This window comes from Jaculus jaculus, chromosome 8, assembly GCF_020740685.1.
Source record: "Jaculus jaculus isolate mJacJac1 chromosome 8, mJacJac1.mat.Y.cur, whole genome shotgun sequence".
In the NCBI taxonomy this organism is placed as follows: Eukaryota; Metazoa; Chordata; class Mammalia; order Rodentia; family Dipodidae; genus Jaculus; species Jaculus jaculus.
In genome coordinates this window covers 53229212-53243786 of record NC_059109.1, presented here as the reverse complement: position 1 = coordinate 53243786, position 14575 = coordinate 53229212, and the positions used below count along the sequence as shown (strand labels likewise).

Genomic DNA, 14575 nt, shown 5'->3' with positions numbered 1-14575 from the left:
GGAAATAATTCACCTGAGGAACCATTAAAAAAGGCACTTTAAATTGGCTGTAGTAGTTACTTTTTAATTGTTGGAGCAAAATATGTGACCAGAAGTAACTTATGTTAGGAAATGGTTTATTCCAGCTTATAGTTTGAGGGCAAGGTTTGTCATTGTGTGGAAAGCCTGGCGGGTGCATCAGCTTGCTCTCGTTGTCACATCAGCAGGGAAGAAGCAGAAAAGCTAAAGTGCAACAAGTGGAACTGGACTAGAAAATCTCAAGGTCTTCTACCAGTGACAGTCTTCCTCCAACCAGGCTCCACCTCTCAAAAGTGATACAAACTCCCCAAATAGTGCCAACAAGTAGGGATTAAGTATCCAAACACATGCGTCCACAGGGAACATTTTCTGTTCAAACCACTACATTTACAATCTCAGTATATTGCAGAGGTTAGGTAAGCTCAAAAGCACAGAATTATAGATCACAAGTACAACTTCAAAAACACAAGGCAAGTCACAATACTGGTAAGTTTTATGGAGATGGATTCAGTTGTAATAAGAAAGCACTTCAAAGAAATTGAAAACTTTGATACTAGACCAAGTCATTTCATACCTAGCTATTCATCAAAAAGTAATGAAAATATGCTTATAAAAAGGCATGTACAAAACTAATAATAATTTCAAGATGAGGCAGCCTCAGTCCATCAATGGATGCATAATTGGCTCTCCACATTGAGGTTATCTTTTCTCAAATTCATCAACCATAGATTGAAACTGTTACAGAAATTAAGTTTATACTGAACATATACAGCCTTTGTATCACCATCAATCACTAAACAATATAGCATAACAACTAGTTATGTAGTATTTCCATTATATTAAGTGTTGTAACTAATATAGATATGTTCTATAGGAAAATGTAAATGGATAATATATGAACATAAATGGATAATATATAAATACTATACAATAACATATTTTTTGGTTAAATACACAATTGTGATGAATCTCAAAATGATTATGCCTTAAAATCAGTCTTACAAAAGTGAAATTCACTTTGTGGCTCCATTTATATGAAATTTTAGAAGAGATAAATTTATCTATTTAGAAAAAAATCAGATTATTGCTAGTCATTAGAGGGAACTATGACTAGAAAATAAAATCTGATTTAGAAACCACAGATGAGAGAGAACATTCTATGTTTGTCTTTCTGTGCTTGTATGAGCTCTCTTATTATGATCTGTTCCAAGTCTATCCATTTTCCTACTAATTTCATTGTATCATTTTTCCTTACTGCTCATTAGAATCCCATTGTATATATGTACTATATCTTCATTATCTATTCATCAAATGATGTGCATCCAGGCTGATTCCAGTTATCAGCTATTGTGAATGGAGCAGCTATACACATGGTTGAGCAAATACCTCTGCAGTTAAGAGTGAAGCGTTTAGGGTAGATGCCTAGTAAAGGAATGGCTGGGTAGTTGGTAACACTATTTTTGTTTGAGCAGGAGTCTCTATATGGATTTCCCTATTGGTTGTACAAGTTTGTACTCCCACAAGCAGTGAATGAAGGTTCCTCTTTGTGGTGGTTTGATTCAGGTGTCCCCCATAAACTTAGGTGTTCTGAATGCTAGGTTCCAAGCTGATGGAGATTTGGGAATTAATGCCTCCTGGAGGGAGTGTATTGTTGGGGGCGGGCTTATGGGCTTTATAGCCAGTTTCCCCATGCCAGTGTTTGGCACACCCTCCTGTTGCTGTGGTCCATCTTATGTTGGCCAGGGGGTGATGTCCACCCTCTGCTCATGCCATCGTTTTCCCCTGCCATCGTGAAGCTTCCCCTCGAGCCTGTAAGCCAAAATAAACCTCTTTTTCCCAGAAGCTACTCTTGGTTGGGTGATTTCTACCAGCAATGCGAACCGGACTGCAACACTCTTTCCCCACAGCCTTGCCAACAATTATTGTCATTTGATTTTTTTAATGATTTCTATCCTTTTTGGAGAAAAGTGGAATCTCATAGTTGTTTTACTTTGCATCTCCCTGATGGTTAAGGATGTTGAACATTTTTTTAAATGACTATTAGCTATTTGTATGTCTTCCATTGAAAATTCCCTATTCAGTTATATGTCCCATTTTTGAGTGATTTGTTTGATTTTTTTTGTTGTTGTTGCTTAGGTTTTTTTGAGCTATTTGTGGATTCTAGATATTAGGCATCTGTCAGTGGTGTAGCTGATAAAGATTTTCTGCCATTCTGTAGGTAGTCTGTTGGTTCCATTTATATTATGTTTGTCTGTACAAAAGGTTTTTAGCTTCATGAGATCCCACTGGTTGCATGATTAAAAAAAAAAAAATCCTGGGCTATTGGGTATTGTTCAGGAAGTCTTCCCCTACTCCTATATCATAGAGAGTTTCCCCCATTTTTTTAAAATTTTTTTAATTAATTATTTATTTATTTGAGAGCGACAGACACAGAGAGAAAGACAGATAGAGGAAGAGAGAGAGAATGGGCGCACCAGGGCTTCCAGCCTCTGCAAACGAACTCCAGACGCGTGCGCCCCCTTGTGCATCTGGCTAACGTGGGACCTGGGGAACCGAGCCTCGAACCGGGGTCCTTAGGCTTCATAGGCAAGCGCTGAACCGCTAAGCCATCTCTCCAGCCCTCCCCTACTTTTTAATGCAGCAATTTAAAAGTCTGAGGTCTTATATTGAGATTTTTAGGCCATGTTGAGTTGATTTTTGAGTATAGTGAAAGAAGTGTTTCATTTTTCCACATGCTTTTAACCAATTTTTCCAGCTCTATTTGTTTAAGATGCTATCATTTTCTCCAGTGTAAGTTGTTAGCTCCTTTGTCAAAGATCAAGTAGCCATCGTTACTTGAAATAAGGGCTGGTCTTCAATTCTGTTCCATTGGTCTACATGTATGTTTTTATGCCAATACCATGTTGGTTTTGTTACTATAATTTTGTAGTATAGCTTTAGATCAGGTATGGTGACACCTCCAGAGGTATTTATTTTGCTGAGGATATTTTTGGATATCTGGAGCCTTCTGCCATTTCATATGACTTTTGAAATTATTTTTTCTATCTTTGAGAATGATAGATTTTTACTGATATTGCATTGAGCCTGTTTATTGCTTTTTTTGTTAGATTGCCATTTTCACAATATTAATTCTACCAATCCAGGAACATGGAAGGTCTTTCCATCTTCTCATGTCCTCCTTGATTTCTTTCTTAAGTGTTTTTGATTTCATTACATAGGTAATTCACTTCCTTGGTCAGTGTTATTCCAAGGTATTTGATTTTTTTTTTTTTGCTCATTTTTATTTTTTTTTATTTGATAGTGACAGAGAGAGAAATAGGCAGAGAGAGAGAGAGAGAGAGAGAGAGAGAGAAAGAGAGAGAGAGAGAGAATGGGCGTGCCAGGGCTTCCAGCCACTGCAAATGAACTCCAGACACATGCGCCCCCTTGTGCATCTGGCTAACGTGGGACCTGGGGAACCGAGCCTCGAACTGGGGTCCTTAGGCTTCACAGGCAAGCGCTTAACCACTAAGCCACCTCTCCAGCCCAGGTATTTGATTTTTGTGTGTATAGCTATTCAAAATGGGACAGCCTTGCTGATTTCTTTTTTGGTGTATTTTTCATTTGCATATAGGAAAGCTAGTACTGATTTTTGTGTATTGATTTTATATCCTGTCACTTTGCTGAAGGAGTTTATCACCTTTAGAAATTTTTTAGTAGAATGTTTGGGGTCACTTGTGTGTAGCATCATTTCATCTGCAAATAGGGATAAATTTGACGTCTTCCTTTCCAATTTGTATCCTTGTTATATCTTTCTCCTCTCTTACTGCTTGGGCTAGGACTTCTAATATTACGTTGAAGAGCAGCTTAAGTTGCAGACATACCTGAAAAGCAACTTGAGGGACAGATAAAAGGGATGGGAGGGCTTGTGGGGAGGGGAAATGGGATAAAACCTAACCCTATAATATTTAGCCCTAATTTGTAACTCCAGAACCAGAGATTCATTGCAACCCACATCATGCTGTTGATCAGACAGATCTATGAGGTCCCCAAAACAAGACAGGCTCTGTCAAAACCCTAGATTAACCACCTGAAGTGAAAGGTAAGACCACATTGCTGAAGACGCTATATGATACCAATGCAGAACATCAAGAGATATGGGTGAATCTGAGAGGAAGCTGGTTCCCAGATGATTAGCCTGATAGGGTTGTAAAAAGCTACATGAGCTGCTAGAGTGAAATGTTCAACAATGTTTTGAGGAAGAAAGAGAACCTGCTATCTGAAAGAAACCAGCCTGACAAGTTGTACATAGTGTGCAATAGTGGTTCATAGCCTAGGTGGGTAATCAATGGCTCTATTATTGACTAAGAGATCTGCTCAGTGGAAAAAAAAAAAACAAACAAACCCATAGCTGGAACTGGGAACCAAGTGAAAATATTATGGATACCAAGATTATGGACACAGTGAGAAGCTCCCACTAGTCACTGGCCAAATATGAGGCTACATCTATCAAAATCTCTCTAAATTAACAGTGCTTATCCCTTTTAATCTATCCTGATCTCACTCTCCATTGGACAGTATGTTTTATTATTATTATTTTTTTCAGAAAGCAGCAGCAGAACAAAAGATAACCAAAATCAATCAACAAGACAAGGATAGATAGCTGACACCCTGTCAGCAGATGAACCACTCCTAGCAGAGCACCTAGGGCCCAGGGAAAACCACAGAGGAATTGGCGAGATGAGCAAGAATGCTGCTTCCATGGCACGTCTGACAACCTGTGCCAGGCTGATGGAGACAGCAGACACTGACAATACTCAAAAAAGCACCAAAACAGACACTCCAAAATGCTGAGAGCTCAACACTAAAGTAGACTTAAAGAACACCCACCAAGGCTCAGAGAATTTTGCTGAAGAGGTGGTAGAAAGAATGTAAGAGCCACAGGGTTGGAGGGAATATCCAGAGGCATCTCTCTCTTAAAAAGAAACAATCACAGGCAAAGTTAGATAGAGATATAATATTACCTACAAAGTAAAGATATTTCTCAGAATTGCCTACATTTTCTTTGTGGGGGAAATAGAGTATGTAATTTATTTATTCTTAAAAAGCAGAAAATGGGGGCTGGAGAGATGGCTTAGAGGTTAAAGTGTTTGCCTGCACAGCCTAAGGACCCATGTTCAGTTCTCCAGTACCCACATAAGCCAGATGCACAAAGAGGCACATGCATCTCAAGTTCCTCTGCAGTGGCTAAAGGTCCTGGTGTGCCCATTCTCTATCTATCTGCCTATCTCTCTCTCCCTGTCTCTCTCAAATCAATAAATAAAGTAGTTCTTTTTTTAAACTTTCTTCTGTTTAAAAAGCAGAAAATGTTGCATATAATTCAATATAGATAATCCAGTGATTATAAAATGTAATTTTAGTTATATGTGGAGCAATTATTCCTTGATCCTATTGGGAGTTCATTTAAAGACAGAATTCTTTACACAAGAATTTGAATTTTATTTGATAAAGAATCTGGCCACACTGAGCCAAGAATCTTTTCATGTATATTAATCAACATAGAATAATCAAGAAATGTGGAGTGATGAGTTTTCAGCATATGACTTTTGAAATAAGATACCAATGGGGTGACCAGGGTGGTTGGTTCTTCTTGTACCCTCTTGGTGCTGTCTTTGGAAGTACATGCACTTCCACATGTAAAATCCTTATGTGTCTCAGTGTTACATCTATAAAGTATTCTGAGGTACACAAATATGCATTTCATGATATGGAGTAGAAGGTCCACCAACTGTACCTACATAAGCCTTTACTGATCCAGGTGCTCAGCTTGTCAGAAAGATGGGGAAAACAGGTCTTGACAAAATCTTCAAAGGTGACTGTTGCTAAGGCATTGATGCTGGCTGCCACTGTGCTAGGAGAGAAAAGCAATAACATGGTTCAAATCAAATAAGGCTGAACCATCAGTTGTCTTTGCTATGCAGCAGAGGGAGACAAGGCAGGCTCTAGGGAAAACATATCTAGATATATGTGTATGTTCTAGAACTGCAGGAGAACTATATGACCTGTTTACTCAATCATCAAACTTTTTTCTGTACTAATGCTCTTTCAATTCTTCCACAAACTTCACTGAAGAAGCTAACACTGATCTCATGTTCTAATTCCCATTAGTATCTCTTTATAATATTTTTACAAGTGATCAAGAGTAGCATGTGTGTACTAGCATGGGTGCATGTGTTTATATAGATACACACATTGGGACTGTTGTGGAAGTGGCAAAGCAGTAACCATCCTTATCTGTAGGGAAATGCTGCCTGACACTTGCTAATAACTTATTCATATAAGCATGCTTATTCATTCTGGGTAGTAGGCATACATTGTTGAATTTTAAAAGCATAGACATAGACATTCAGTAACCAGTTACACAACTTATTAGAGTTGTTAAATTTTTACAAAGGAAAATAACATGAAACTATGAAAGATACCTACACAAATAAGAAATTCTTCCTTAGTAAGTGACAGGAAAGATAGGCACTGAAAGCATTCACACAAAGTGGGCTGGAGGATAAAATGAACATTACCCACATATGCTTTGAGATAGAAAGGAGTTGATTATGGGGCTGGATAGATGGCTTAGAGGTTAAGGTGCTTGCCTGCAAAGCCAAAACAAAAAACAAACAAACAAAAAACAGGTTTTATTCCTTAAGACCCACGGAAGCTCCCAATGAACAAGGTGGCACATACATCTGGAATTCCTTTCCAGTGGCTAGAGGCCATGGTGTGCCATTCTCTCTCTCTCCCTTTCAAATAAATAAATAAAAATAAAACATTTTTTACTTTATTTTGAGAGAGAGAGGGGCAAAGAAAGAGAGAAAATGGGTGTACCAGGACTTTCAGCCTTCTGTGAATGAACTCCAGGTGTGTGTGGCCCCTTGTGTACTTGTGAAACATTGTCCATTTCGATCTGTGCATCTGGCTATGTGGGACCTGGAGACTTGGATATCCAAGTTCTTAGACTTCATAGGCAACTGCCATAACTGCTACACAATCTCTCCAGCCCTAAAATATTTTTAAAAATAAAAGAAAAGAGATGATTGTATTCTACAATCTGAAGTCACCAAAGTGACTAGAATGGGATTAGTAAAGCAAAAAAGAAGACATAAGACTAGAAAGCACCAAAAATGCATGAAAGCACTGAAGTTCTGATGGTGACTCTCCAGAGTTTAGTATGAGATTTAGTCTGAACACCTCACATTTGGAGTTTTCTTTGCAGAATATTATGAAAATCTGTTTAATTACTCATAGAAAGCAGGGATAGTTGGGTTCTTCCTATAAGTAACTGTATTAAATTCAAGTAGTTCAAAAATAGTGATTTCATCTTCAACTTAAATTTCTGTCAGCAAAAGTAATGGTTTTATTATAGATATAGACAAATAGAGGAAAGGGATATAAAGGAGACTTTATAAACTAATTCAAATTCATAGAAGAATAAAGGATAAAATGCAAGTATGACTTCAAGGCAGTGGTTAAAAGATGACTTATTCAGGCTGGAGAGATGGCTTAGCAGTTAAGCACTTGACTGTGAAGCCTAAGGACCTGGGTTCAAGGCTCAATCCCCCAAGATCCACATTAGCCAAATGCACAAGGGGGTGCACACATCTAGACTTCGTTTGCAGTGGCTGGAGGCCCTGGTGTGTCCATTCTCTGCTACCCTCTCTCTATCTGCCTTTCTCTCATAAATAAATGAAGATGACTTATTCATTAAGAAATGAGAGAAGTCAAGTGTGTGGCTTATGCCTTGTGGTGGTTTGAATGTAAGCGTATGTCCCCCATAGCTCAAGTTACTTTAAGATTAAGCTTCCTACTTGTCTCTAGTAGGCACAGCCCTGATGCAGATTGGAGTCAAGCCCTATTAGGTGTGTTGACAGCCTGCCTGAGCTCTGGCTATTCACGGTGGCTCGTGCTGGCTTTTGTTTCTTTGCTATTGGTGTTTGCTGAAGTGAGCCAGCTTCTTCCTCCATGATGGAACTTCCCCTGGAATCTGTAAGTCTGAAATAAACCCTTACCTCCATAAGCTGCTTTTGGTCAGGTGTTTGTCTCAGCAATGAGAAAGTAACTGCACCATGCCTTTAAGTCTAGTACTTAGGAGGCTGAAGTAGGAGAATTGGAATGAATTTGAGGCCAGCCTGGGATACAAAGTGAGTTCGAGATCAGCCTGGGCTAGAGTAAAATCCTGCCTCAGAAATTAAAAAGGGGGGAGGGGACAGAGAAACTGAAAGAAAGGATTAAAGGGATAAATAAACAGGTATTGTATTTAATTTCTTATACCACAGGCATATAGGCTAGGCAATTTAATAATCTAACTATTGAATGCCATAATAAATATACTATCATGGTATCTGGATAATTATTTATAATTATGGAATGGTCCTTCCTGGACATATTGTTACCCAAAAATAATAATTTAAAACTGCGACTTAAACTCTCAACTATTTCAAATAAAAAACTACTTGGAGGGCTAGGCAGTATATTGTAGGGTCAGTCCTGGTAAGCAGCGCCTACAGGGCAGTGTGTAGCGGGGCCACACAGGTAATGCTGAGGCTGCAGCAGAGACCCAAGGGAGCAGGAAATGAAGCAGTGGGCAAGAATCACTCAGAAAGTTTCAAGCATCAATTCCAGCCTGAATGGGCCATGTGGGCTGCAACAGCAGGGCACACACAGACTATTCACACCCTTCAGAGGCCGTCTTTCACCACAGTGCACCCCAGGTGTTAGGCATGGAACTTAAAGATTTATTGGTTTTACTTCTGGTCTTGGTCTTGCCTTGGGCCTATCTCTCCAGGTGACTGGTCACCACTGTATTTCGAAGGTATGAACCTTTCTTATTGATTTTTGCAGTGGCTCACAGCTGAGTTTTCCCAGAGTTTGGAGAAAAATTTCAGACTCGATATTTTGAGCAATGCTAGACCATGTGATGACATGCATGCATTTTATATTTTAAGATGAACATAAATCTCTGGGGCCAAGAACAAAACACCATAGTCTGGATTCTTAATTTCTCCCAAGGATCCATATTAAAGGCTTGATCTCCAAAGTGGTGCTGCTATAGGAAGGTGCTGGAACTTTTGATAAGCGAGGCCTGACTGGAGTCTTTGATCATTAGAGGCATGTCTCTAAGGGGGATTATGGTCCCTGGCCTCTTTCTGTCTCTTTTATTGGCTTTCTAGATCCTGTCCCATTCTCTCCCATAATGTGTTCTCTCATTACATGGAGAGCTAAGGTAATGGGATCCCTCATTCATGGTCTGGAACATCCAACATTGTAAACCAAAATAAGCCATATTTTAAAAATAATTATTTACTTATTTTTATTTATTTATTTATTTGAGAGAGAGAGAGAGAGAGAGAGAGAGAGAGAGAGAGAGAATGGGCATGCCAGGGCCTCCAGTGACTGCAAACAAACTCCAGAGGCATGTGCTCCCTTTTGCATCTGGCTTATGTGGGTCCTGGGGAATCAAACCTGGGTCGTTTGGCTTTGCAGGCGAATGCCTTAACCACTAAGCCATTCCTTTAGCCCCAAATAAGCCTTATTTTAATAAGCTATTTCATTTAGGTATTTCATTGTAGCAATAGAAGGGTAACCAATAAAACATCATACAAGGGTGAAATATCAAGCAGAAAAGTCTATAGTAAGGATAAAACTATGCCTACATCCTGCCTCACAGCTAACTAATTTACAATGATTAACTTGCCTATTAAATCTTAGCATTCTTATCACAAACTGATAATAACATGAGTAAAGTTAATTCTCTTCTGCTGTATGAAAATGAGCAAAAATAAAGCATTTCAGAAGATCAGTTGCGACACAGCAAATGTTCCATAGATATAGCTGATTTATCACTGTCAGTCCATCATCATCATCATCTTTCCAAAATACCAACCTCAGAGTTCCACTAAAGGCACAAGCCACGAAAAGTCCTGGAAGTCCAGGCATGGTAGCAAATATTTCCATGACAAAATATGGCATCAGCTAAAGACAGAGGAAGGAAAGAAGAGGAGTTACTACTCATTCCAGCATTATTTGAAATGTTAAAATGCAATTTTTCAGCAAAATGGACTTTATCTTGTCACATTTAATGTGACATTAATTAAATTAATTAATTTATTTTAATAAATTAAATTAATATTGGCATAACATTTATGAACTTCTGGGAAAATTGGCATATATGTATTATAACAAGGGTCATTTGTTAGTATTATTATTTTTTTTTTTTTTGAGACAGAGCTTCATGTAGTCCAGGGCATTCTCAAGCTCATTTCTGTAGCCACAGCTAGCCTTTAACTCCTGACCTGCCTGCCCGTGGGTCTCAAATGCTATTTCAAGCATGAGCTAGCATGCTTGGCTTTGCTCAAATTTAGATTGAAGTATCATGAATTGACCTCAGAATGTGTGGAAAAGGTGTCAGTTTCCATTCTACTTTGTTCTTCGAGCCTTGAAATGGATTCTGACCTTGCTTTTCAGGACAAGGGGAGGTGTGTGAGGGGTCCTCCTTTTTCATGCTCACCTCTCCAAAGTGGACAAAATAAGCCACAGCCTTGGGTTTGACAACTAGACAGGAAGAAAATAACTCCAATATTCCCCAACCAGCACCAGAACTTCACTTAGTCCAGACATTTTGTAGTGAAACCAGGGGACAGACATACCTGGTCAGGTGCTGAAATAATGCCAGAGGTCCAAGGGTCACAGTCTTTGAAGTGAGAGTACATGATTAGGCCCGAGAAGATAGCACACACCAAAATGACCCAGAGACCCAGTAAGTTGCAGTATAGTGCACTAGAAAAGAACACATGGAACACATGGTCACCTGATGGCATATTGCAACATAGTAACTAGTTCACTACTTAAGAACCAAGGTAACATTTAAGAGGACTCGGTCCTTGGCCTTTAAGAGACATGTTGGAGATTGGTACCAACGAAAGTTAAAGGTGGGTAACGTAGTGGCACATGTGACTGGAATTCATTTACAGTGGCAGGAGGCCCTGGTGCACCTATTTCCCTCACCCCACCCCAACCCTTCTCTCTCTCTCTTTTCTTACAAATCAATCAATCAATAAATACATTTTTACATCGTAAATGCAGAATAACTTCTGAGAGTCATACAATCTCTAAACTGTAAGCCCCTTTAAAATCACATAACAAGTTGCACACTTCCACTGGCTCAGAGTAAAATCCCCATTCCCCAAAGAAATGCTAATATAGCAAGGAGACACTTGGCCAAGGCAAGACTGGAATTCAACAGAACACCAAATTCTGCATCTTCTTGTCCTACATCAGGGGTCTTTGATGGTATCATCTAGGCTCCAACAGCCTTGGATCCCACCCACCAACACATGCCTAGTCTTGCTGCACACAGATGTTCTCTCGTAAGCCAGTTATACTCTGTGCCTGCAGCTATGCTTGGCCAAAGTTCCATAACCCTGGCATCTTGAACATCTGGAAGTCTCCATTGCAAATTGGAATTAACCTTCACCTTCACACAAGGGCTCGTTGCAGGAGAATCATGGTTGTCATGCATTGTTTATCCTTGTCAGCTTTCTGGACCCTAGTTACAACCCTCCATGTCACTTTAACTCTTGCATCTTATACCTCTGCAAACCTGTACATGTAGACAATGCTACCAAGTTCTGTGGCCAGTGGGAAATGTCATGTGCCCTCTTTCTCCCATAGCTGTTGTGCTCTTTGTATACCTTGGCAGCTGAACCTGGGAAAACAGAACCCTAGGCAGTTGTTCTCAATCGTGTAATACTTTCAGCAGCACTCTTAGTTCAGCCTTTCTGTCTTCACATGAATTTGCGTTTTTCTAAGCTGGAGCTTTTGGTGGGTGTGGTCTTGCCTTTTCTGTTCTCCAGTTCAGAGCTTGTTTAATTGCTCTAATCTCTAACAATTACAGCTTCTTCCTCTGTATCCTCCTTGTCAACCATCCTAAACTTGTTCATGCTCCTTGCCTTGTGATACTTCACATTTTCTGAAACCTTTCTATTCTACTGGCTACTTGCTCATTCTAAATCTGGGCAGGGGCGGGGGGAAGCAGTGAAAAATAACCATAACACAGCCTGAAGTCTATGGTAGATCAACATTTCCTTTGTCAAACAAATTATTCCATTGCTTTTTAATTCAGCCTCACTCAGATTCTCAAGACAGAATGCAACATGAATGGTCTCTAGTATCCTAATTCCTAATTGAATCCTTGTTCTACCCTTATGCCTCTTGAAGCTGGTCCTCCACTGTGCACATTTCTTTCCATAGTCTGTTGCTCTGACTTTTCATTAGAATAGATCATTCAGCTGGTTTGTGGTGGTGCACAACTTTAATCCCAGCACTCAGGAGGCAGAGGTAGTGGGACACTGTGAGTTCAAGGAAAGCCTGAACTACATAGTGAATTTCAGGTCAGTCTAGCCTAGAGTGAGATTCTACCTCAAAAAAAAAAAAAAAAAAAAAAAAAAAAAAAAAAAAACAAAGAAATTAAAATATGTCTTTAAACTCTGTATATGTATTCTAATGGCTTCTCTAGCCAAACTCTTTCACATTCCTCCCACATACTAGTTCTAATAATTTAAGAAGAACATGGACAGGTTTATCATAGTGATCATCCCACTATTCAGTGCCATTTTGGTAGTATTTGGTACTTTTATGATTGCCCATTTAAGGAAAAAAGGATAGAAAAGAAAGAGTTTTTTTCAGGTACTTTTATTAATAGACTAAGTTAAACATATCACACAAGAAAGACATATAATACTGACAAGATTAAAACTGTATTTAGTATCCATACATAATGACATTAACCTATAGTCCTAACAACTAAGAAGACTGAGGCAGTAGTATCATTAAGCCAAAGTGCTAAAGGCCAGCCTGGCAATAAACCAAGACACCATGCTAAAAAATAAGTAAATTTAAATAAAAGCAAAACAATCAAAATAAAACTGCATTGAACAAGGAATTATTATGAATTTTATGAAAGGAATCTTTTCTTCATCTAGTTTATCCAAAAGCAGCATTTTTTTAAATTTATTTATTTATTTATTTGAGAGCGACAGACATAGAGAGAAAGACAGATAGAGGGAGAGAGAGAGAATGGGCGCGCCAGGGCTTCCAGCCTCTGCAAACGAACTCCAGATGCATGCGCCCCCTTGCGCATCTGGCTAACGTGGGACCTGGGGAACCGAGCCTCGAACCGGGGTCCTTAGGCTTCACAGGCAAGCGCTTAACCGCTAAGCCATCTCTCCAGCCCCAAAAGCAGCATTTTAAATACGTTTTAATATGTACTTTCAGTAATACAGCTATTTGATAAAGTGGTGATCATGAGGGTGGGAGGTTTGCTTAACATTATCTGTTGCAGTAGGATTTGCATGTATCACCAGTGATTTGATAGAATAATAGGTTATGCATTCACTCCCTTCCTCTGAGTTGTGAAGTATACACACAGTAAAACTGTAGTTCTTTCTTGGAAGGAATCAATGGTTGAATTATTTCCAGGCATTTTCCTGTGTTATGTAGAAAAAATAAGAAACTTTACATTGAAAAGTATTTTTAACTCACACGGAACAATATTCATAGTGACTCTTAAAAAAAAATGTTTAGGTCATCCTGTCCAGCCAGGTATAGCAGTTACCTTCTTGTTACTGGGAAAGAACACCTGACAGAAACAGCTTATGGAATGAAAGGGCTTATTGCTGGCTTAAGTTTTGAGGGAAGTTTCATCATGGCAGGGAAAGCCTACCAGTAACAAGTAGCCAGGTGTCACATCTTTTCACATTAGCAAGGAGGCAGCAGCAAGTCTGGACTCACTATCAACACCAATAGGGCTTGTCTAATAAACCTCAAGGAACCACCAGTGACACACCTCCTCCAGCAAGGCTCCACCTCCCAAAGGCACCACCAGTTGAGGAACGTGTGTGAGGCTTGATCAAAAACACAAGATGTTATGCAGGATACTCCACCTTGACACTACCACACCTAAAGAGACTGGAACTTTTAGCAGCAGCACTAGATAAAACACGGTTTTATTCATAATTTTGGTTTTGAAATTAGTTTTAAAAGAGCACAGAAATGCTTTGGGGCCCTGTCAAGAGCATAGCCTCATCTACAGTGCTCAGAGGAACTCTGATTACCATCTGTTCTGAAGTCCTTCAGTTAACTGACCCTGCAAGAGTTTCACTCTGGCTACAGCCTGGTCACCTTAGATTTTCCTCTTTGTAAACCTCTCCTTAGAAATTTTAAGGGTAAATGCATCGGTTGAAGTAAATTAAATTGGACTCTAGGCCTGCAGAATCATGAAGCAGACAAGCTATTTTAGTCTCATAAAGGAGCCTAACCTTACTTACTTTACAAATATTAATGAATAGTGATGTGCTATTTCTCATAATTACTTACGTTTAAGAAACATGAACCTTAAAGCAAAACCACTAAGCAACTCACAGAACTTGGTAGAGACTTTACAGCAACTTGGGGCTAATTAGCCAGTAGGAACCATAAGTGATAAAGCATTTTTGTCTTCTGTGTTCCTCCTTTGACAGTCTTCTCC

General features: G+C 39.2%; 1 protein-coding gene across 1 annotated transcript in view; it reads right to left on the bottom strand.

Moving 5' to 3' along the window:
• The window catches only part of Slc5a12 (solute carrier family 5 member 12), a 55842-nt gene that overhangs the window by 25446 nt on the left and 15821 nt on the right, over positions 1–14575 (bottom strand). Inside the window, exons 7-9 of the mRNA XM_004660856.2 lie at positions 10698–10827; positions 9935–10023; positions 5796–5908 (exon numbers count right to left, since the gene is read on the bottom strand). Of these exons, the coding sequence (XP_004660913.1) occupies positions 5796–5908; positions 9935–10023; positions 10698–10827 (332 nt within the window). The remainder of the gene's footprint in view (positions 1–5795; positions 5909–9934; positions 10024–10697; positions 10828–14575) is intronic.